Genomic DNA, 23,170 nt, shown 5'->3' on the forward strand with positions numbered 1-23,170 from the left:
GGTCTAGTGGTGTGAAAAAATACTTAAAAAAAAAAAAAAAGTATTTTATTTTATGAGGAGCATTCGTCTGCATTTTATTTTGTAATCGAACTTACTGGTTAATATTATGAGTCTTGCAGGAAAAACAGACTTTTAAAAAAATATTTTATTTTAAAATATCTATAATATAATTATTTTTATTTAGTTTAGTTATTTTATTTTGAATGCATTATTTAAAGTATTTTTTTGTTTTGTTTCTGAGACGCATTTAGTTGCAGTTTCTTTGGTTATATAACTTGACCAGTGTTGGTATTTGAATTCAAATTCATTATTCTTCAAATAAAGCACTCAAAATCCATTGTGTTCTTTGTGCAATAAACCAAGATGCTTTGATATGAGAGCATAACTTCATATTCACACCAGAAAGCAATATTTGTTTATTTTTAAAGTGTTATGCAATAAAAGTGGAGTTATCTTTCCCCTTTTTATGTATCTTGGCCTCTTGGGTGTTGTCTTATTTGTGTAGCCCTTTTTTCATGAAATATTCATAAGTCGCTACTGGTACACTTAATGGAAGTTTGCAATGCATTATGGTTAACCTTTTCCTTTGAGTGAACTTTCTTATATAAAAGTTCTTATTAGCAACATAGTTTTTGCGTGAGAGCATTGAAGCTGTGTTTTTTTGCATGCTTTCGAAGTCGTCACATTCATCAAAAACTCTTGATTATCAGTCTTACAGTGTCAAATTTCAATTTTCACTCCTCACTGCTGGAGACGGAGTAAATTTGATATATTTTTCAATGTCAGAGTTTTGTTTCGCATCATTACTCGACGCAGCTATCCGCACGCATGCGGGGATGTTCCTCAAGTGCTTTTAGGCTAAATGTTTTCTTATTTACAGCTTCAAGCGGTGAAAGCACAGTCTAGGTGATTGTGTACCGCCTCAGCCATCGGAGATGTTTGGATTTAATACCGTTTGTGTAGCTGGACGTGAGCTGCATTTCAAAACAGTTTTGTAACGCAATCCTTCAGAATAATTCAGCCGTGAGCTTCTTTAACCTCCTCCTGTCCTCTTTCTCTAGACAATGAATCTGTCAGTCAGACTTCCCACAGACTCCATTACCCATGATTCTCAGCAGCAGACCCTACTATTTACCTTTTCTTTTCTTTTTTCATTTTGACTTTAATTTTAGTTATTGTTTTAGTGTATATAAATTATGGCCATGAATTAACAATTTATTCCCTCATTTTAGAAAATTGTGGCCTCATTTTATTCATTTTCTCCCTCATTTGAATTAAATGAGGGAATGAATTAGCAAAACCACAATTTACTATGAAAAGGAAAAAAATAATAATGAATTCTTAATTTGTGTCCATGATTGAACTAAAACGATGAAACAAAATCATGAAATGAGGGAAACAGCTTCTAAATTTGTGGGAATTAATTAATTCGTGGCCACAATAAATATATTTTTGTCCATGTCATGTGTTGGGCTTTGTAAAATATGTCTATATAGTATTATTCATTTTTATTTATTTTTTCTTTAGTTATTTTAGCACTTTAACTAAACAAAAACAAAAAGTGTTGCATTTGCAACTAGCTGAAATAAAATAAGTTTAAATATAATATTTTTTTATTTTATTTAGTTTAACGTTTATTTCAAGTAATGAATTTTTTTCTGGTTTTAGTATTATTTTTTTTATTTTAGTTAACGATAATAACCCTGGTTGGCACATATTGCTAAGCTAATGCAATACTAATTATGCACAAACAAAATCCCCAACTCATGAGAAAACGTAACAAGTGGTGATTTCGTATGAATCTGTACGATGTGCATCTTATGAAAACATAAGATTTTTAGGAAAAAGCGTAAGCATCCCATCTATAACCCCACCCCTAAACAAAACTGTCCATAAGAAACATAAGATCATATGAATTGTGAATTGTGAACACCAATTCCCCAAAATGTAAAACAGTTATGAATTGCCAAGCTATTGTGTTGGAATAGCGTACATTGGGTGAACTGCAACTATCATCAGAACCTTTCAAATGAAATAAGTGTTTTATAATTTGTATCTGTTGACTAAACCTCCATGTTGGAATTCACTGAGCTTGTTGCAATGCATTCTAGGATTGGCTTTTGTATGAAGGAGAAATGCAATGGTGAATGTAATTTGGCCAAAATTAGGTATCTTTGAAGGCAGAATACAATTGCTGTCTAGGCAAGCAGGTCACTGGATCTGGAAACACATCCCTCTTTCTTCCACTGTGATACAAGAGAACCCTTTCTCTAAACTTTCTTCTTTTCTCTGCAGATTCCTCAGATCAGCTATGCATCCACAGCTCCGGAGCTGAGCGATAACACCCGCTATGACTTTTTTTCCCGCGTCGTTCCACCGGATTCCTACCAGGCGCAGGCCATGCTGGATATTGTCACGGCGATGGGCTGGAACTACGTCTCTACACTGGCTTCTGAAGGGAACTACGGGGAAAGCGGTGTGGAAGCGTTCGTGCAGATCTCCAGAGAGATGGGTAAGATGGCTTTTCCAAGATTTGCTTGATGCATTGATGAATTTGAACCAAATGCACGCTTCAAGAAACAAGCATCTTTCCTCTTTATGTTTTTATTCCTAGATACTAACCAACAGATTAGTTTTGTAGTGTGGGCACCGACTTGACTGAAGACAAGAAACTGAGTGTTTTATTTTGCACAGGTCTTGTAGTATATGCTTGGCCTCAAAGGAATAGTTCACCCAAAAAATTAAATTAGCAAAAAATGTACTCACCCTCAGGCCATCCAAGATGTAGATGAGTTTGTTTCATTACGATAATCCACAAGTAATCCACACCCCTCCAGTCCATTAATTAATGTCTTGTGAAGCCAAAAGCTGTGTGTTTATATCAAACAAATCCATCTTTAAGATGTTTTTAACTTCAGGAGAGAAATCCGCACAAAAAAATTCAGAAACAGATCAAAACAAATATGTGACCCTGGACTACAAAAGCAGTCTTAAATCGCTGTGGTATATTTGTAGCAATAGCCAACAATACATTGTATGGGTCAAAGATTTTGCTTTTATGCCAGAAATCATTAGGATGTTAAGTAAAATCATGTTCCATGAAGATATTTAATACATTTCCTGTAAATATATCAAAACGTAATTTTTGATTAGTAATATGCATTGCTAAGCACTTCATCTGGACAACTTTAAAGGCGATTTTCTCATTTTTATTTTATTTTTTGGACCCTCAGATTCCAGATTTTCAAATAGTTGTATCTCGACCAAATATTGTCCTATCATAACAAACCATACATCAATGGTGATGTATAAATCTCAGTTTAAAAAATTGACCCTTATGAGTGGATTTGTGGTCCAGGGTCACATATGTTATTGGATTTTGTGAGAGAACAACAGGAGATTGACTTTTTCAATGGAAGAAATGTTATTATAAATTATGGACTCTGATTTTTGCCTCAATTTGCAGTATATAGCAGCTGGTGACAATTTCTGGAGGTCAGAACCTGCAGCAGAGTTTCTGTGATAATCAAATAGTGTGCGATGGGCACTTTAGACTATGAATCCATCCAGTCGAGGGATATCAGGCATTTCAAATTTTCAATTGATTTTAGAACATTGTTTTCATTTGTCATGCATTTCTTAGCATCGATGTCCATGTTTCTCTGTGAGTTTATTGTATTTGGAACAACTTGAAAGTCTGGTATTGTGTAAATGATCCTTATTTGTTCAGTATACGATGCCTGTATATGTTTTTTCTCTGTAACCATTTACAGTGTGGACGATTGTTTAAAGCCTAGTGTTTTAAAATCTGTATTCCACTCTTGATTAAGCATATTATTATTCTTATCTTGCACATTCTTATTTGCTCAAGATGTAGAGAAGTTGAATCCATTTAATTAATTCTCAGTTGTTAAACTAAGGATAAATGGGGATTATGTCTGTTACGTATTGTAGTGTTTCTGAACGTACCGGGTACCCTGGAGACTCTCTGCTCTTTCCCGTATTGACCGAAATGTCATGGATGGTCTTGATTTTGAGTTTGGGAGCCAAAGTGCTCTCAGTTGAGTGTTACGCTATTTTCTGTCCGTTCAGTGGATGTTGACATTGCTCACAAAGGGCAAAGGCGATGTAGACCGACCAGCGGGACCAAGTGTTTGTTGTCCAAGCAGCAATGAGAGACTTAAGGAAGACTTACAGAAAGTAGACAGGGTGAAGTCAAATCTTGACGTTAGCCATTGCACTGCTTTAGCATGTGGTATTTCAGCATAACATGTGCATCTTATTCACCAACCACTTGATCATTCCACAGGTTTGCTATTTGCAGAATTTGGTGCAAAACCAGGAAAATGCTACATTATGGATATTGCCATAATATTTAAGAAAAGTTGCAATCTTTGGAAAATCAGAACTCAGACGAAATCTCAAATATCACAAAGAAATCACAAGTAACACACAGAATTGAAGATGAAATTTTACAGTTGAAAAATATGACATTTTCTTGTAAAATATACTCCGATAATCTTACAACATTTTTGCAATGTGATTTAGCACTACTCCAGCTGTATTTAGTGTATTGTCATTCTTGTGCATGCAAACAAATCCTTGTTTCTATGCGAATGAGGCTTGTTATAGACTTACTTTATGCATTTACATGACTTACAATTGCGGAATACAAAAAGCGATTAATCTTGAAGAGGCAATCAGACAGAGGAAGTGCTCGTGACACCAAGTCTCAGTCATTGTTCAAATAAGTGCAAGCTAGTAAGTGGAGAGAAAGATAGAGGGAAAGTTTTTTTTTTTTTTTTTTGAATTTATGCATTTTATGCATTTATGTAATTTAATTTATGCATTTTATGCAATTTATGCATTTAATTTATGAAATGTATTATGACTATGTTATGATGATGGAGAAGAGTGTTATGACTGGACATATTTCCAGACAGGTGGCAGGTGGCATTCAATGCATTTTATTGTGCGTTTACCCCATAAAGACAAACTTGGGTCAGGAAGCTGCTTAAGCAGCCATGCAAACTGAATGGGAGGGTGTAAAACAGACTATGTCTAGTCTGCTAACCATGTCCTCTAAATGAATGATGGTTCTGTCTGCTATCCTGGAGTATCAATAAAGACCCGTGGCTGAAGAGAGGCAGGGAATATGGGTGAGAGGAGGACATGGATGGACAGGAAGTATAATGATGGGCTTTAACACACAGTCCTCCTCCGCTAAAACCCCTCTACGCTACAATCCTCCCCCCTTCTTCACCCTACATGATAGAATTATAGCTCTTACCAGAGACCCCGCTGCTCCACAAATGCAAATATCACACAGCTGTACTAATCGCACTGTTTAATGATGCATTAAAAATTCATGAAAGATAGCACACATTTGTGTAATAACATCCACTTTAGCATCCTCCGGACTCCAGTGTTTACCATCACATGTAGTGTTTCACAGCTACTTAGAAACTGTAGCTAGATACTGCTCCTCATTTAAAGTAGTTAACCACAGTCTAGCCAGAAGCTACGATTTTGAATATGCAGCCAGCTGAAAGGTGAAGTGTGTGGGGATCTTTCTGCATCACATATGGAGATTGTCGTGTGTCTATATCCAAATGAGTGGATGATTTTTACACAATGAAAAACAGAAAAAATAATCATGGTTTCACTACAGAAACCACATTTCTTTTGTAGTAAAACAACAGTAAATACAAAATTATCAATTATACTACAGTAACCATGGTTTAATTATGATTTTTGTAGTAAAACCATGGTTTTACTGCAGCATTTGCAGTAAAACCGTAGTAACTGCAAAATTAACCGTGATTTCACTACAGTACCTATGGTTTAACTATGTTTGTGTAGTAAAACCATAGTAAACGCTAAATTAATCATAGTCTTACTACAGTACCCATGGTTGTGTAACTATGGTTCTTGTTGTAAAACTGTGGTAAATGCAAAACTAACCAAGATTGTACCATCTGTGATTTTAGCAGTAAAACCATGTCTACAAAATTAACCATGATTTTACCACAGCATTTGCAGTAAGAGCATTGTAACTACAAAACCAACCACGGTTTTACTATATAGTATGTGTACTGACTCGTCTGTACTGTGGGGAAAACAATTAGGGATGATTTTATAAAGTAAAAGTAAAAGATCGGCTTTTATTGTCACTGTGCTGAATTCAAACAAAAGAAGGTAAACATGGAAGGAGACGGTCTTAGCACAGACCTGAGCATTCCTATATGAGTTCTCCTGGCTTTTGTTTGCAGTTGTTTTGTTGACTTTGTGGATGAGTCTTTACTTTTCATTTCCCAAACTGCAGGTTCAAGTCTCCCAGCTGTAACGCGAGAGGTGGATTAAAACGGAGAGAAAAGAATTGAACAAGCATGCAATTAGCCGCTAAATGAATGTCATACAACAAGCGAATCAAAAGTCAATAGCTTTGCAACAATGATGCCCTCATTGTAGTTTCCGCTAATGGCCAAGACAATTGAGATCTTCCTCTTTGCTTGTCACTACTTCAGCAAATCACCTTGTATCAGATAGCAGTTGCCCTTTTGGGGCTATAAACATTAACCCCAGTTTATTCAAAGAAACTTTGAGTTTAATTAAGGCCCATTTTTTACTCTTGTGCATGACTGTATTCGCTGTCTGAAAGTGAATAGATGTCATGACCTAGCGGTTAGCATGAATGCTTTGATGCATTGAGCTGTAGTGCTGATAAAACAGCAGTTTCCTCGTCAAAGTTAAATGGTTTCATAGGGGTTTTGAATCTTGCCTAAACCAGCTAGATTAGCAAAAATAAACAGTCTTAGTTTCCAGGAACATTTTATTAAGCAAAAGTATATTATCAGTAGTGTAGTGATGTATAAAGCACAGAAGTAGCTTTCTCTTGCATGCAAAGACCGTGATGAACCACCAAACTAGATAGATTATGGCACTGTTGTGATTGTAACATTGTTTTATATTAGTCATCACACAGTTGGGTGAGAAATAGGCTGGATTAACCTGCATAATGTTGTGAGGTATCTATAATTGGGTGAAGTATTCTGTCTCATTGCATTCATTCTTGTGCAGATGACTCTCGCTATACTTACTTACTAATGATCTCTGACAACAAGCTGTGAATGGTTTCTAGTCACACCAAGACCGTCTTTTTTCCCCTGAGGGGAAAATAAAACTGCATCGCTCACGAGTTTTCATGTGTTCCAATAATGTATCAACTTGTTCCTCCTAAAATTCCTTTGGAATTCCAATACAGGTTCATTTGAAAAACTCCAAAAACATACTAATGTGTACAATTCACTGCAGTTTCTAACTTTAATTCCACACAAATCATTTTTATAGGGCAGATTATTGATTAACAAAGACTCATTTTTGCATGGTTGCATGCACAATATGTTATGACCTCAAAACACTTTTACCATTGTGCATGATTTGTAAACTAATGCGTTTTGAAGTTTGCATCACATATGCACAGCTTTCCTGATGTTGTAAACGTGCTTGGTAGCGTACCTGGTACAAGATTGCACTTGTGATTTGTAGTGCCGTAAAACACAAGTATCGATAAGAGAGCACAAAGTAAGCAAAAATGGCATTGTTGATGCATTTTTTTTCATGTTTGTTTAGGTTTAGGGTAGGGTTTAGTGTAGGTGATACATTATTTTCAAATACGAGAGTATTATTCTTTTAGCGTTACTCATTTCTGAACTGTTGCGATACATACAACAACCAATGTAATAGAACGGTGCCACGTTTAAATTCATCTGTTTCTGGAATTTGTTTTTTTAAATAGAATTGCAAATAACGCATTGAATTAAACTGTGCTACAACTGCTAGCGTGTGACTGACTGCTTATCCATAAAAGTTGACTAATTTGTCTACATGCTAATGGCTTCATATTGTGTTTCTTTGTCCAGGTAGGCAACAGTTAGTCATTTCAGCCTTTTAGGTTTCTTATAAGTCTTTTACCTGTGTATATTCAAATTAATAAGCATCGAGACAGCTGTCATGATGAGGTTAGTGAGCACAGTTCTCTGAGGCGCAAGTAGCAATAGATGCTAATAGACATTAACATTAATTACCATGCCAATGGGCCATAGATAATTGCTTTTACATCCATCATGGGATTTCCCAATAGTTTTGGAAAAGCTGTGTGAAATGGCCATTTCAGCAGCTGTGTTTTTGTTCTTCAGGTCTGCACTTCATATTCGCAGAATGAGCTCTGCTATTCTAGAATGGACTGAGTTTTCACAAAATACTGTGGATTTTTTCCACATTTTTTCCATCTTTCTGCTCTTTTCCCTTTGTCATTCACATCTAAATTAGCCATCCTCGGTAACCACCTCAGCTGTATGCGTCTAGGCTAGTGCTAATGAGCCCACTGCTGAACACATTATACACTACCAAAACTCAGAGGTCCAGGGCAGGGCAGCGGTTTCAGAGCTGCGGTTCCCACAGGAATTCAAGAGAGAAACGCGCGTCTGCTAGGTTTGAAGGGTCTAATGAAGCCATTACATTCCAAGGAAGCCAAACTCTGTCTATAGATTAAACGCAGGCTTCTGTTATTTGGGGGTTGTGACCTGCACAGACGACTGCCAAGTGATGTTTAGTGAATGCCACAGGGGAACAGATGGTGCAAACTGCAAAGCACAAGCCATATAGTGTTTCTAATGTCATAGATGGTGCCATTTCGATGCAGTCAGATCTATAGAAAGTAGACTTCATTTCTTAAAGGGTGAAAATAAAGAAGTTATGTGGTGTGTTTTTTAAGCCACTGCAGTAATATGCATATGGAAATGTATTTTCAAACGCATTGGGTGTTAATGTTTGTAATTTGGTTTATATGCGGAGTGGATCGAGCAATGAAAGAATGAAAATATGAGGCTGGTAGAAACCTGTTCTTTGTTTTGCCAACAGTATTCAGCACATATAGGTCTTTATCAAGATTGCAATGAAAACTCATTTAAATGCAAACAAAGACAAGATATGAACTTGCAGTCAACCAATCAGAGCATTAGTACAAATCACATGACATGCATGACACCATTTGGTTTATGCACGGCAAGAAAGTTTCTTATTTAGTATTTTTGACTTGTTTTAAATTAAGATACATTTACTTGAGAAGCAAAAGATAATTGATCAAAAGTAAGGGTCTGAAGTTAAAGGGAAAACAAGTTTATTTTTCTTAACCAATAGACGGATTTGTTCTTTTTTAAAGCAAAAAGTCATTTAATTTTGATGCTTTTTTTTTTTAAAAGACTCACCTTGAGGTATGTTGCTTCTCAAGTGTAAATGCATTTTGATTTAACAGTAAGGTATGTACTACTAAACATGTTATTAAAGCACAGTTACGCAATGAATGTCCCTCGGGTGACTTTAGCTATCAAGATCTTTGACAGCGTGTCAGTGTGTCATCATTATCAGCTCTCAAAAGTGAGAGACTCAACCACAGGACATCAAACACAACATATGTTAACAGGAATTTCACTTGCTCATTTTATTTCTATAGGCATCTCTACAGACAAAAGTTCATAGATGAGGTGACAAGCATCATAATATGGACAATTTACAAAACCTACAAAGGATTCAGGATGCAGTTTTGTATAAAGATGTTTTAATGCACTTCCTAAACTCTCTTAGATGATTTGTGCAATTCCTCACTACTCTCAAGTAAAAGAGTATTAAGACATTTTAATGGTGTCTCTGATTCAAAATGTGGTTCTGTTCAATCTGTTTCAATGAATTTCAAAACTCAGTGATTTGTTTGTATAACATCACTCCTACTGTTCATGGAAATCTTTGTTTGAATTTTTCATTTATTATTAAATTATATATATATTTTTTAATGTACATATTTTAATATATAGAAAATGTACTAGAAATTTTATGGCAGGAAATGATCTGTTTTTAGACTTTAAATGATGTAAAAGAATTTGATTTTTCTGTGATTAATTTAAGTAACCAGTTTAAAAGAATCAATTCACATGAACTAGAATTTTTGTTAACACTGTACTTAAAGCTTATATGTATAATGCATTATAAATGTATTTAAAATGTACGTCATAATGCATTATATATTTTCATAAATAACAAAAGTTAAAATGCATTATGTTTGCAGAATCTGAATCTGAAATTGGTCATATTTTAATGCATTTTACGTTCTAAAAGTGTAACAATAAATAGAAAAGTAATTTTAATGAATTATAACCGACCGTGGATACAATTATTCATGAGATTGCATTATAATGTGCATAATTAATGCATTAAAAACTTTTATAATCCAATGAATTTAAAGACTTCAAATGAAGTGTTACCAGATTAGCTCTTACACTTTATGATTATGATATATGCATATAAAAATGATTAAATGTCACTCTTAGTTGTGCTCATTGCTGGAAAAACAATGTGGAAACTTAATTTTAACTATATTTTTACTGCATTTGACTGATTGCATTAAAGGGTTTCTGAAGTTATATTAAAAATATATTTTTGTCTAGCTTTATCACTCAGCCCTACAGTATATCATGTTTAAACTTATCCATTAAACTTTTCTAGCTTCAGGAACGTGAAGATAAATCTGTCTCAGGCGGTTTTAATTCAACAATCCACCTTATTGACAACAGAGCGGAATATGTGTGGGTACATCTGCCTCGACTTCCTAAAAGCGCTTTTACCATCTGCAAAGTTCCGCTTCGCTTGCTTTTATTTTTACTTTAAGCCTTGCAGAAAACATCTTTAGAGGGAGGTCAGGAGTGTCACGCTTGAAATAAATTGCAAAACCAATACTGGCGTTATTATGTGCAGGAACACAAGAGCGTAGAAGTGCTTCTAAATGGAAAAGCCTCGAGAACCCATGTAAAGATGAAGACTTCAAGGGAAGCTCTAGAATGAAGAATGGTGTGATAACACTTTATTTGAAGAGAGGTACAGCTTTGAGAGCTCAACATACTTTCGGTGTGAAAAAGAAATAGGAGGCTAGTTATGAAGTTTTAGCTGGTTTCAGACGGTGTTTTGGATGCTCATTAGCTGAGAACTGTCATTTCAGTCAGGTTATGCTTTCTCAAAGTGACCCTGTCCATTGGCTAGTGGATATACGATTAGGCCGAGGCAGCAGAACATCCACACTTTCTTGCCTTCATTGATGTCTGCAGATTGACTACAGCCATTGATCCTGCTGCAAGTGGACTTAACAAGCTTGGACAACTTTACTGTTTAGGAAAGACAAATGCCACAGAAGCTTCCCACCTGCCAGGCCGGATGAGCAGAGCCCAGATCTGCTCCGAAACGGCAGCTGGCGGCTGGTAATGAATCAAGGCCTGGCCAGCTGCGTGATAGATGTAACTGTCGGCCAGGGCTGATTAGCTGAGTCTGAACGCCAGAGAAATACAGCTGTGTGTGTGTTACAGAGCGCCCGCGACACGAGAGGGTTTAGGTGTTTCCTCTCACTTTCTACTTTTAACATTTCTTTGTTTTTGCTAATATAGATGTTTACTGACAACTTAAAGTCAACATGAAATGAGTTTGCAACCCATTTTACTTGCATAATGTGACATCTTTATAAGTAAAACTAGAGCATTCAATGAGAAAAAGGGGGTGGGGCTTAATGTAATTTAATGGCATATGATTGGATGGTGAAATACGAGGGCTGGATGATGTCAGCAGAAAAGAAAAGATGCTTCAGAGGCAGAACAACTTATTTTAATGAAAGCGTGTGAAAAATTGTATGGAATTATGACAATTAAATGTTTGTGAAGTAATGAAGTAACACACTAAAAATGACAAAAATGCATGCGCCACAAAATTACTATAACTAAAGTGAAACCAGGATATATATAAAATAATATTCAAAATATTAATAAAAACTATGATATTGTCTCGGTGATACTAAAATAACAGCTACAGTATAAAGCATATCTCCACTGTTTGTTTGCTTGTATTATAACAGCTCTAATCTGGTAAATATTAACATTATGATTTACCAAGCTGCTTTGAAAAAAAATGTGTAGCCTATTGTAAAAAGTGCTATAAGCAATGTCACATTTTTTAGTGTGTCCTGTTAAAAAGTCTGAGTTTTGATTCTTAGTTTTAGGATTTGGTGTCCAAATTCCAAGAATTAAAATATCACAAATTGAGAATAATTTTCAGATTAATTTTTGAAAACATCTTAAGTGGAAATGCATCCATCCCTGCTGCTAAAGTGCACAGTCCCTGTCTCTGCAGCGCTTCTCTGCTCGGGGTTAAGAGCTGTCGCTCCGCAGGGAAAGACGCTGTCTGGTGATTCCCATCATGCTTTCTGTTGACTTTGATGGAAACCTTTGACTGACCCTCTCGCTCTTTAAGACTTCAGAGATGTCCTGACATGACAAGAGCTGTCCTGACATCTGACAAAAGTTCAGCTGTTTCAAAGAAACTGCCCTCGCAAGGGGTCGATGAATTAGTAATGTAAAAAGTAATTTTATTATTGACTTTAGATTTACATATGAATGTTTTATGATCCTGATACGATGCATTGAAGTTGACTTAATAATGCATTAAAAACTCAGATGTTTTTTTCTAATTGGAACAAGATATTGAATGCAATTATATGAATAAATAAAGGAATAAAGCAAATAGGGTCCATTTTGATTTCGTGTTGACTTTAAGGAAGACTCTCATGAAGAATTTAAAGTGTGTGTGCAAACACTAATGTGGTTGTGCTTTTTTCTCCCTTTCTTTCTCAATTTTTCAAATCAAGCTATTTTTGCCCAGTTCGTGCTTGGCAAGTAATTTATTCACCCATCACAAAACAGCATAAAACCATGGATTTAAAAGTTTCATCATCCCCCAGACTCTCATTTGTACGGTGGCCGAGAAGTGCAAAACAAATCACGATTCTGAAAACGAAATAACAAATTACAAACGCAAATGCAAATCTAAAAAAACAAAATAACAATTCAGAAAACACAACAACAATTCCGAAAACATTATAACAATAAGAAAACACAATGACAAATCCGAAAACAAATTAACAAGTCAGAAAACAGACAAAACGGAAGAGGTAGGTATAGTTTGAGACAGCGCCATTGGTTGGGGAATAGATTACTCATCGCTGATTGGACGAGATATCTGTCAATCAAGGTGTACAGGGATCATTTACAGAGTCAGCTCCAGTGGTGCAGCTGGTAGAGCATTTGTCATTGTGTTTTTGGACGCGATCGACCCGAGTTCGAGTCTACCTGTTGCCAAACTTTTTTTTTTTCTTCCTTTTCAAATCTCGTATCGCATCGGAAAGGCATTTATTTTCAATAAAAATTAAGGAAATAATCCAAAAGTTGAAAATAAAGTATCAAGTAGGTTTAGGGTATGTAGGGAGAGCTTTATTGCACCAATAAGGTGGCATCAATTTGAATTAAAATTATAATTTACACTCAATACGTTATTATTGCATACTGTTTTTTTACTACAATACTGAGGTGCAGATAATTGCCACTATTTGCAAAAAGTAGTATACATAGCACAAAATCCTGCTATTTTAACAGTGTAAATAGGTATTTGCACTTAGTTAAATAGCCTCTATCGCTGTTTACACAGTGCAAATAGCTGCTGCATAAAAATATACATGCATGTGCATTTACAACACTGTACTCTGTATTATATTACCTTTGAATCAGAATACAAAAAAAACTTGTTAACGCTAATGCGAGGGTGTTTCTAATACAGTGTTTATGGGAGTGACGGTAGATTTGACATAGTTCTGTCAAATAGCGATAGCAGCTAACCTCAGTATTGTAATAAAAAAACAGTATGCAATAATAATGTAATTGATAAATTTGGTAACATTCCTTATAGATGTCAAAATATCTTTATTGAATTTTAACTGTATTATACAATGTAATCTAAAAATGTTGTGATTTACGCATGTAGATATATAACTTATTATTTTAAGCAATTTAAAACTTATAAATTTCCCATTAAATAATATTAAAATATTATTATTAAATTTAAACTATATTTATGCATGCAACTATATATGCATATGCAACATAGTAAATTAATGCATATTGTTAGGATAGGTTAGGTTGTGTACTATACATTATGTTTGCAATAAGCAGTGTGCTTGTATTCCACTCCCAATAGCCTTCATATTTTCCTGTTCTCCCTTTTCTGGCCTGAAGGAAAAATTGTCGGTTTTATGATGTTTTTAATAATGTGTCTCATATAGTCTCATGCACGCCTCCGAGGCTGCAATATAAAGCAGGGTATGTATCTTTTAAAGAGCGCAGCTCGTGTTTGGCTCTGAGGGGATTGCACACTATACCGTGGAGCAGTCAGAAGGGTTAATCTTGTCAGATTAACTTCAGTTGTGTCCCTGGGTGGGTTTTTCTGGGATACGCAAATAGCCTTGGATCAAGGTCTCAAATTGACATGGTGGTCCAATCACCCCTCGCAGATGCGTAATTTCATGAAGGAAATCGGCTAATTAGGTAGGCCCTCCAATTTCCACATGTTCCACGTTCCCACAAGAGCGCAGCTGATTGAGTCGGTTTACTGTGGTTTCACCCAGACATCTGCCACGGATCGCTCTAATACTGTTCCTGTGTGTGCAGCAAAGCAAATCCATCTTATCTCAGTGAGTGAGCAGCATCATCTTACCATATGTGAAAATACTGCAGAATGTGTAAAGCTCTTATCCTACACGCGGTACAGCACGTACTGTACAAAAGTTTTCTTCTGCGGAATATGCAAACAAATCTGCCAACAATGTAAATAAAAAATGTAATTAGATCAAGCTGTGTCATTCCATGCATTACAGTGACTTTAGCACAACTTTAGGTGGGCAGTCTACTGTGCAGTGTTTTGGTTACTTTTCAGTGATCAGTTCGTAAAAGAACCATTTTTAAAATGTAAAGAATATTTAAAAAATCTAAAGAACCTTTTTCCACTCTAGAAAAAAAACAAAAATAAAACAACGTTTGTGAAATTGGAGCCATGAATGCCAATCAAGAACATTTCTATTTAAGAATGAATAGTAAATTTAATAATTTATACACAGAAATTCCTTTATAGCTTTATCATTTTTGAACAAATAATATTAAAATATCACTATTAAATGTTAACACTTTTATGTAATCCATAAATGTATTCAAAAATCGATCAATTTATGCATATACAGATTATTAATTTAGTAACTTATAAATAAATATATGTAATATATAATATTGAAGTATTGAATTTAAACTGTCTTAAAATATAATCTATATATTTGGAGGCTTTTTAATAGGTTGTATAGATTATTAATGAAATGATTTCTATAAATGAGAATGTACAATTTTTTTTATATATATATAAAATTCTAATGAACTGAAATTTAAATATTATTACATTTGAACTACATTATGAAATGCAATCTATGTAAGGTGAAATTATACAGATTTGTCCAGTAGAGAGATATTATTATTGTAATAATCAAAATAAATGTTAAAAATATTCAGTTTCAACTAAATGATCAAATTAAATCTGTAAATGTAATTATATTCTTTTTTAGCAAGGTTATATCTGGTTGCTAGGCTGTTCTGAGTGGTTGGCAATGATTTGCTATGTGTTTACTGCAGAGTTCTGGGTTGCTAGGTGGTTTCTTAAGTAAGTCTATCCCCAAGGTATGGCTCAATGTAAGTCTAAGGGATTTTTGGCTCATTTTATCATCATCCAGGCAAAAAGCATATAACAGTATGCCTTTCCTAAACAATTTAAGTCTAAAGCACAACACATTTTGATGTTTAATGTTTTGGAATTGGGACGAACAGCAATTTCCCCAAATGCTTTCTCAACAGCTTCTGGATAATTGTGTGTTTGCTGTGGCTGAAATGACCTCCCTGTCGCCGGTATTTTAGCTTCATATCTAGGTTGTTGTCTCTCTTATCGAAAAGTCACCCAGAGACCCTCTAAACGACAGGGTTCAGCTTTCAGCGGAGGCGATATCAAATTGACACACGAATCGAGACCCTCTCAAAGCACACAGTGGAAGCGAATAAGTGGTGATTGTAGTGTCAGACCTCTCAGCCGGTTGCTATTGTTAACAACAAAAGCTCCGTGACAGTTTGTTCTCCGCCAGCCGATGGCTCATTTGTCCGCGATTGGCAGTCGAACACCTGGTCGGATGCGCATGTGCTGTAATATTGCTCATCGTGTTGCTGTATTCAGGTGGGCTGCGGTATCTTCTCTCGTAATACTGGCATTCCACCAGCTGAATTACAATCGACTGGCTGGTTTTGCCTCAGCGCCGGCTTTCCCGAGGGGCCTCGCTCTCATTGATTCCTGTTAGTCAGACAGAGCTAGAAGCGAGTCTGGCTGCTGTAGGGACACGATCAGTCTGGAGACCTTGTGTTTGGGAGACCTGCAATCGCTCTGATTGTCAAGCCTGGTTAAAGCCCTGGTGTTGAGGACCAGTGGATGATGAGACAGCCTGTTTGCATGATCAGAACCAGCAGGGCCATGTTGCATTGATATTGCATTAAGAAAAGTTTGCAGATTGATTTGAACTATCAATTTGGAGGGATCGTGAACTGAGGAATCAAAATTCACTTGATCTTTTAACATATAAGAGGTCATTGTGCTATAAACACACCCTGTAAGTTTCAGAACTCAAAACTTTCTGGTTAGTCTAAAAACAGCTTATATTGAAGCCAGTCTGCCGAAACGACAGCTTGTGGAATGTGCCACTTTATGATGTAATAGTGTGGATAAGCACCGCCTCCGCAGAAGAAGATCAACACCTGCTTCTACCGCCCACTCATTCACGCATGTAGTGTAAATAACGAGAGAGGGGAACCATAAAGATGGCTCCAATAAAGACATGGAGTCTTTGCATTGCCTTCCTTCTGATCCCAATGTTAGGAAAGAATGGATGAAATTGCCTCACTCTGATTGGTGGAATTTTCTGTAACGCGTTATGGGTAACGTAGTTTTTCACCATAAATTCCTCTACTAAACATGATTATTCCAAAAATAAGTTGAATTATCATTAACAGATGGATTCAGCAACAGCATATACCATCAGTTAACAACCTCTGCTCTCACAACAGGTCTGTCTTTAAAAGTTTAGCAGTTACTGTTGAAAATGAATTTTTACAGCTTCAGAAGACTCTGAATAAGTTGTTTGGATGACTATTATAGTGCTTATTTCAGCTTGACATCTGTAGTTATTCATGTTTGTTGTGTAGAAAAGAGCAGTGTGAACATTCTGCCGGGTAACTACTTTTGTGCTCCGCAGAAAAAATAAAACAACAGTGCGAAGCCGACTTTCATTTTTGGGGTGACGTCCGTTTTAAACTATGCATGTTCTTGTCCTTTTAAATAAAATGAAATTAAATGGCCAGATCACTGTTTCCTTTCATGATAAATCAATATTTCAGGCCTTTTCTATTTATGGTAATGAAGTGCCATCACTTCTCTGACAGGCACCAGAGTGCAAAGCTCCTCTTGTTCCCACAATCCCTTTCAGCTAATTTTCACAGCACAGAGAAGACAGCATGCCTGGAAAATCTCATTTGCGCTAATACAGTCATGTTGGAGTCACGGCAGAAAAATAACAGAAAGGGCATCAGCTGTTTTTCAAAACCGACATCTTTATCTAGATGAGTGCCGCCCCTCCCGGCAGGCTTCCCCTTCCCATTCATCCTGTGTTTCCTGAGAGCACACTTGACTGATGGCCTGCCAGCGCTGGTTTGTAATTACCCCACATTTACAAGAGCTACTTCATTCCAGAAACTGAATGGACTCAATAGGTGAGTCGATGCTAATGAACAAGGGAGACTATTTTGTCATATGCACATCCAGGCTCGCATATTCAAACAGATGACGTGTGACAGCAAACGCAATCTGGCACTTTCATATCACACGCTTTATCCTCAAGTCTTCTTATAATGTTAGTCACGGTGTCTTGCACCAAAATCATTTAGTTTTGAATGACCATTTCCATCCTCTCTTTGACCCTTGACAATTAAACAGGTCCTTTTATGATTATATCTTTAACTAGCGTTAACTAGCATTTTTGGGGAAAAAGCAAATCCTCTCTGGGTCAAATTCACCTGAACACAACATGACGCTAGACCACTTTTATGGTATTTTTAATATTTTTGAAGAGCTAGTACTTTTACTTTCTTTATATTGATAATAGCCAACAAAATAAGCCTTTCTCTAATGCTGTTTGTCTTTCTATTTATATCCATTAAATAGCTGTTCCTTTTTATAAATAAGAAAGTGATATGAGTTTTGAATGACATCAGGATGAGTAAATAATCAAATGTTTAATTAAACTACAATGCAAAAGTATTTTTGAGTAGTTTTCCAGTACAAATATTTAAACATTCTTAAATCAAGCTACATTTACTTGAGAAGCAAAATGACTTGACATATTAAGTCTTGTATTCTTAAATCAATAGATAAATAAATATGAGTTTATATTTAAAACAAGAAAAGTGATATATCAATTATGAATCAAAAATCAACTTCATTCCCTACTGGGAGATATTTGTTATTCCTTTAAGCAAACTGTCATTTAATATTAATTGTTTTTTTGTTTGTTTGTTAGTTTTTAAAGAAATCAACACTTCATATCATATGCTTCTTGATTTAAGAATGTTTAGTTAAAAAAAAGCCAAAAATCCTTGTTTAGAAAATCATTTGTTTGTATCAGTGCTTCAAGGACGAGTCAATTTTTGTTTGCAAAAACAGTAGCAACTTGTGTTACCTTGAACAGAAGCAGTGGAGGGAGAATGAAAGCTTACAAACACAGCTCATGCGTGAACACTGGCATCATTCGGATATCAGATTGGGCTTATTAATTAAGAGTATTTTTAGATCTGATTCACAGAGTATGTTTGGATCCCCGGAGGCGCTGCCATCTCGTGTTTGCTCTGACTCAATCATCCCGCGATATGAGCACGAGTGGATGCAGGACACGACAGAAGCCCAGAGAAAAGCAGTCTGTTATTTATTATGTGGTGGAGTCCCTCAGAAATGAACTTCCTGATGAAACCCGGCGATGTTAATAATGTATTCCTACAGTGTGAAACTGTCTCTGTATTCCCACCCATGCTGGTATTCATTCCGCATGGAGTGCTTCTACGGAACACCATGTCCAGAAGGATCCTGCTCTTCCTTATGGCCGTGGCTGGATTGTAAATGAAGAGAGAACGAATCAATGCTCTTTTGTAGTTCAGCAGACATTTTGCTTCATTTAAGTATCAGCCTAGTCTCATATGTTTCTCCTAAAATTGTCAAGATGTGAAAGAAGAGCTATGAAATGAATGATAGCAGTTTAGATTTGGTCTTGTGAGAGTGAGACTTTAGCATCTCCAGTTGTTCTCTGTTTAAGCTCATTGTTAAGCTGATGCATCATTTTTAGATCTTAGAGGAAAACATTTTTTTTTCTGCATCATATGTATTTTGGCAAAACTCACAAAGCAATCACTTTCATCTCTAAATCATACAAAAAATATAAAATGATCTTTTGCATGAAAAAACTTTCAACAACCATTTGTAATTAACTATTAGTTTTTATTTATAGTTCCCCAAAATTCTCATTCATTCATTCATTCATGCATTCATGTATTTATTAATTTGAGCATAAACTTTTGAGAATTGGCGGATGTGTGTTTAAATCTGAGTATTTTAGAATCACTGAGATACTATTATATTTTTTATTAATATTTGGAATAGTTTTTGTTTTTCTTTGAAGTTTTGTAATTGTTTTTTTTTGGTCATTTTTAGTAGTTTGTGTTTTTATATATGTATTAATTAAGTTTATTAAGTTCATTCATTTTTATTTCATTTTCATTTAGTTTTTTTTAGTCCTTCAAGTTAACTAAATTAACTATTTTAAAATGATAAATGTTGCCTTAGCAACTAGCTAATATACATATATTAATAAGTATATATATATATATATATATATATATATATGAAAGAATTCTTAATTGTATATGCTTTATGTTCTTTATGCAAAACATATTTTGCCCTTTTCTTCTGCAAATTTTGACCTAGACCTGTTACAGTTTTCATGAGATTCAGTAATGTTGTACAAACTTTTTGTCTCTATTAATAAGAAATAAATTCAGTTTTTAGTGTTGCATCCTCCTTTCAGTAATATTTGTATCTTTAGCCACAAAAATAATCTACCTTCCCTCCATCTCTTTTAGAGGAGAGGATTTGGTGTTGTTGTAACCACATTACAGCATCTGTGTCCATGTTTCCGTTCCACCTCCACTCCTCCTCCATGATTAATAGAAACATTTAAGGAAAACCAGCAGTGACTTGCAAAGCTTGGTGTGTTTTCTTGAGCTCTCTTACACAAAAGCTGTGAGGAAGCGCTTTTCCCCTTCATTGCATCGCTTTTAATGTATTTCCTCCGCACCTCTGAGGGTAATGTTATTCCCACGTTGAACTCAGCAGCTCAGTGGCGCATAAAACAGAGCGCTTGGACTGATTGAAAATTAAGAATGGTGCGAAAAGTCAGTGGATGCAGAAATAATCATGTTTTTGCCAAAGCTGACTCGCTTGTCAGTTCTGCTTTGTCAACGATCTTCACTGACCCTGCTGAGCATCTGTAGTGCCAGACACCAGCGTCCTCATTCCAGAAGACTTGTAGTGAAATCAAATGGGCTGCCTGATCTTCAAGTTCAGTGATACAAGCAGAAATGGAGAATCAATTGTACTTTTTTCCTGCTATGGACATTTTCAGGCTCCAAAAATGTTCCATAAAAGGTCCAATACGACTTTAGAACAGTTTAAATATAGTGCTTTTATAGTACTTTAATGATGCATTGTCTTTTTTCAGCCTAAAAGTGTGTGTTCCTATTCATTATTATTGTATGAGAAAGAACATCTGGGATGTTCATCTACATGTTTTCATATTTCTAGGATGTCCGAATGGTTGAATCTTCCATGTTGAGCTCAAATAAAGATGCAAGCTCAATAATCAATAGTGTAGCCCATCATTTTTGGGGTGAGACCAAAAAAACGTAGGACTTTGTCACTGGTTGCAAAATCAGATGGGATGCCAGATCTTCATATTCACTGAGGTAGAATTGGAAAATCTTGAAGCTCTTAAAGGGATAGTTGATGCTTTTTTGCTCATGTTGTGCTTTCTACACATTTTCAAGCTCTAAAATCGACCAAAAACATCATAAAATTGTCCCATATGACTTGAGAAGTCTTTCAGTATACTGCTCAAGTCATGTGTACACCTTTAATAGCGTATTTCGCCCTTTTTGTAGCACAACGTTTTCATCCTCATTCATTATTATCGTATGGGGAAAAAAACATCTAGAGCATTCTGGTAAATGTAAAAGTTTGAAAGGTTGAGTCTTCCCTAATGGGCTCAAATGAAGATGCAAGCTCAATAATCATGATTGCAGCCCCGGGTGTTTGGGGAGAGACCAAAAACCAGAGCACTTTGTCATTGAAAGTGAAATTAGATGGTTTGTAAAATCTTAATGTTCAGTGATGCAGGTAAAATTGGAAAATCTTAAAGTTATAGTTGATTATTTTGTGCTCATGTTGTACTTTCTACACATTTTCAAGCTCTAAAATTGACCAAAAGCACCATAAAAGTGGCCCATATGACTTCAGAAGACTTCAGTATAGTCTTCAAGTAATGTGGAAGACTTTTATAATATTTTAATGGTGCATTTTGTCCTTTTGGAGGCCAAAAGTGTGTTCATTATTATTGTATGGAAAAGAGCATCTGGGACATTCTGATATGTTCTCATATTTCTTTGAGTATTCCCTAATAGACTCAAATGAAGATGCAAGCTCAATAATCAGGTTTGAAAACCTTCTTGTTTGGGGCGAGACCAAAAAGCGTAGGACTGTGCCACTGGTTTCATGTGTTTCATCTCTATGTCATGCCTGGAGCGCAAGACATGATCCGAGCACAGCCAGAGAAATGACAAGACCTTATTGCCTGATTTTCTCCTCATCTCATGCCGTGATGTGTGAGTCGGACCATTATCTCCATCAGCTTTGCTTATTCACCCTTGAGAAACTTTGCTCTCTCCTTGCAAGTAGCAGCAGTTTTTATGGAAGGACTACAACGCTCCCCTCTTTAGGTGTTAGCGATGCACACGTGTTTACTGTTCACTTCTCTGTTGATTTACTCATGTGTCAGCCATCATTGAAGCAGTGACTGAGGTGATGTATAGTTCAGATTGATGGCACCTGCAGGCTAAGTGTGATGTATGAGCGTGCTGGGTAGGAAATCGGTAAATGTCTTACTAATACATGTTGGAATGTTACGATGAGCTCATTACATGATGACAACTTGGCCATTGTAAGGGCCAGGAAAGTGAAATGTTGCTTTTTTTTTGGTTGTTTGTCGTTTTTAGTGGGTCTTTTTGGAGTCATAAGGGTATTCCTATGAGCTAAACATCCAATAGCTGTCTCTTCAAAAACCTTTACACAGTCAAACATATCTGGTCCAAATCCTAACTGCCTATTAAGGCGTCATAGGCATTCTGTTGTCTACAAGGCTGTTCCAAAAAAATGGTACCTCCTGAGATAACTAATTTTGAGATTGATGGATAGATAGCCTGGACAGACAGATTTGGATTGGTTGAATGAATGATGACGATGGACAGTTGGATAGATAGACATAGAGATGGATGGATATATAGACAGACAGACAAACAGATTATTGAAGATGTTCCTGAAAAAAGCAGCTAGATACACAGCAAGGCATTGCTCTAGGTTTAGGGAGATTGACTTGTTATTTACACATTATCACTCTAAAAATGCCTGATCTCAGATCAGTGAGTGATCAATCATGAGACTGGCTTCTGTTGGACTCGAGTGTCACTGAAGGAGTTTCAGTGGTCAAAATGGGGGAAGCTGTAGTCATCAAACATTTAGCTACATCTTACATAGTTCCATCTTCTAGTCATTTCAAGTAGTCCAGTAATTTTCTGGTTAAATATGTGTTCCACTGCTCTGATTGGCTCCCGTACTCTTAGCTCTTCAGCTCGGGATGTTGGAGCTTTGCAGTCATATTGGTGTCGTAATGAGCTCATTGTAGAGGGCGCAAGAAAGGACTGGTGATTTAGAATGAATCATCCCGCTGAGAGGCTTTTGAGAAGAACCCTGGAGCCGTAATTGTCTTCCATTTCGCCGCTACATACTCCACTGGCCT

General features: G+C 36.0%; 1 protein-coding gene across 1 annotated transcript in view; it reads left to right on the top strand.

Moving 5' to 3' along the window:
* LOC306858384 (metabotropic glutamate receptor 8-like) overlaps positions 1-23,170 on the top strand; it is a gene marked incomplete at both ends in the record, with an annotated part of 199,149 nt that overhangs the window by 72,491 nt on the left and 103,488 nt on the right. The window contains one exon of the mRNA XM_079398897.1: positions 2,296-2,512. Within this exon, the coding sequence (XP_079255023.1) occupies positions 2,296-2,512 (217 nt within the window). The remainder of the gene's footprint in view (positions 1-2,295; positions 2,513-23,170) is intronic.

The sequence above is a fragment of the Barbus barbus genome (genome assembly GCF_936440315.1).
Source record: "Barbus barbus genome assembly, chromosome: 39".
Taxonomy (NCBI): Eukaryota; Metazoa; Chordata; class Actinopteri; order Cypriniformes; family Cyprinidae; genus Barbus; species Barbus barbus.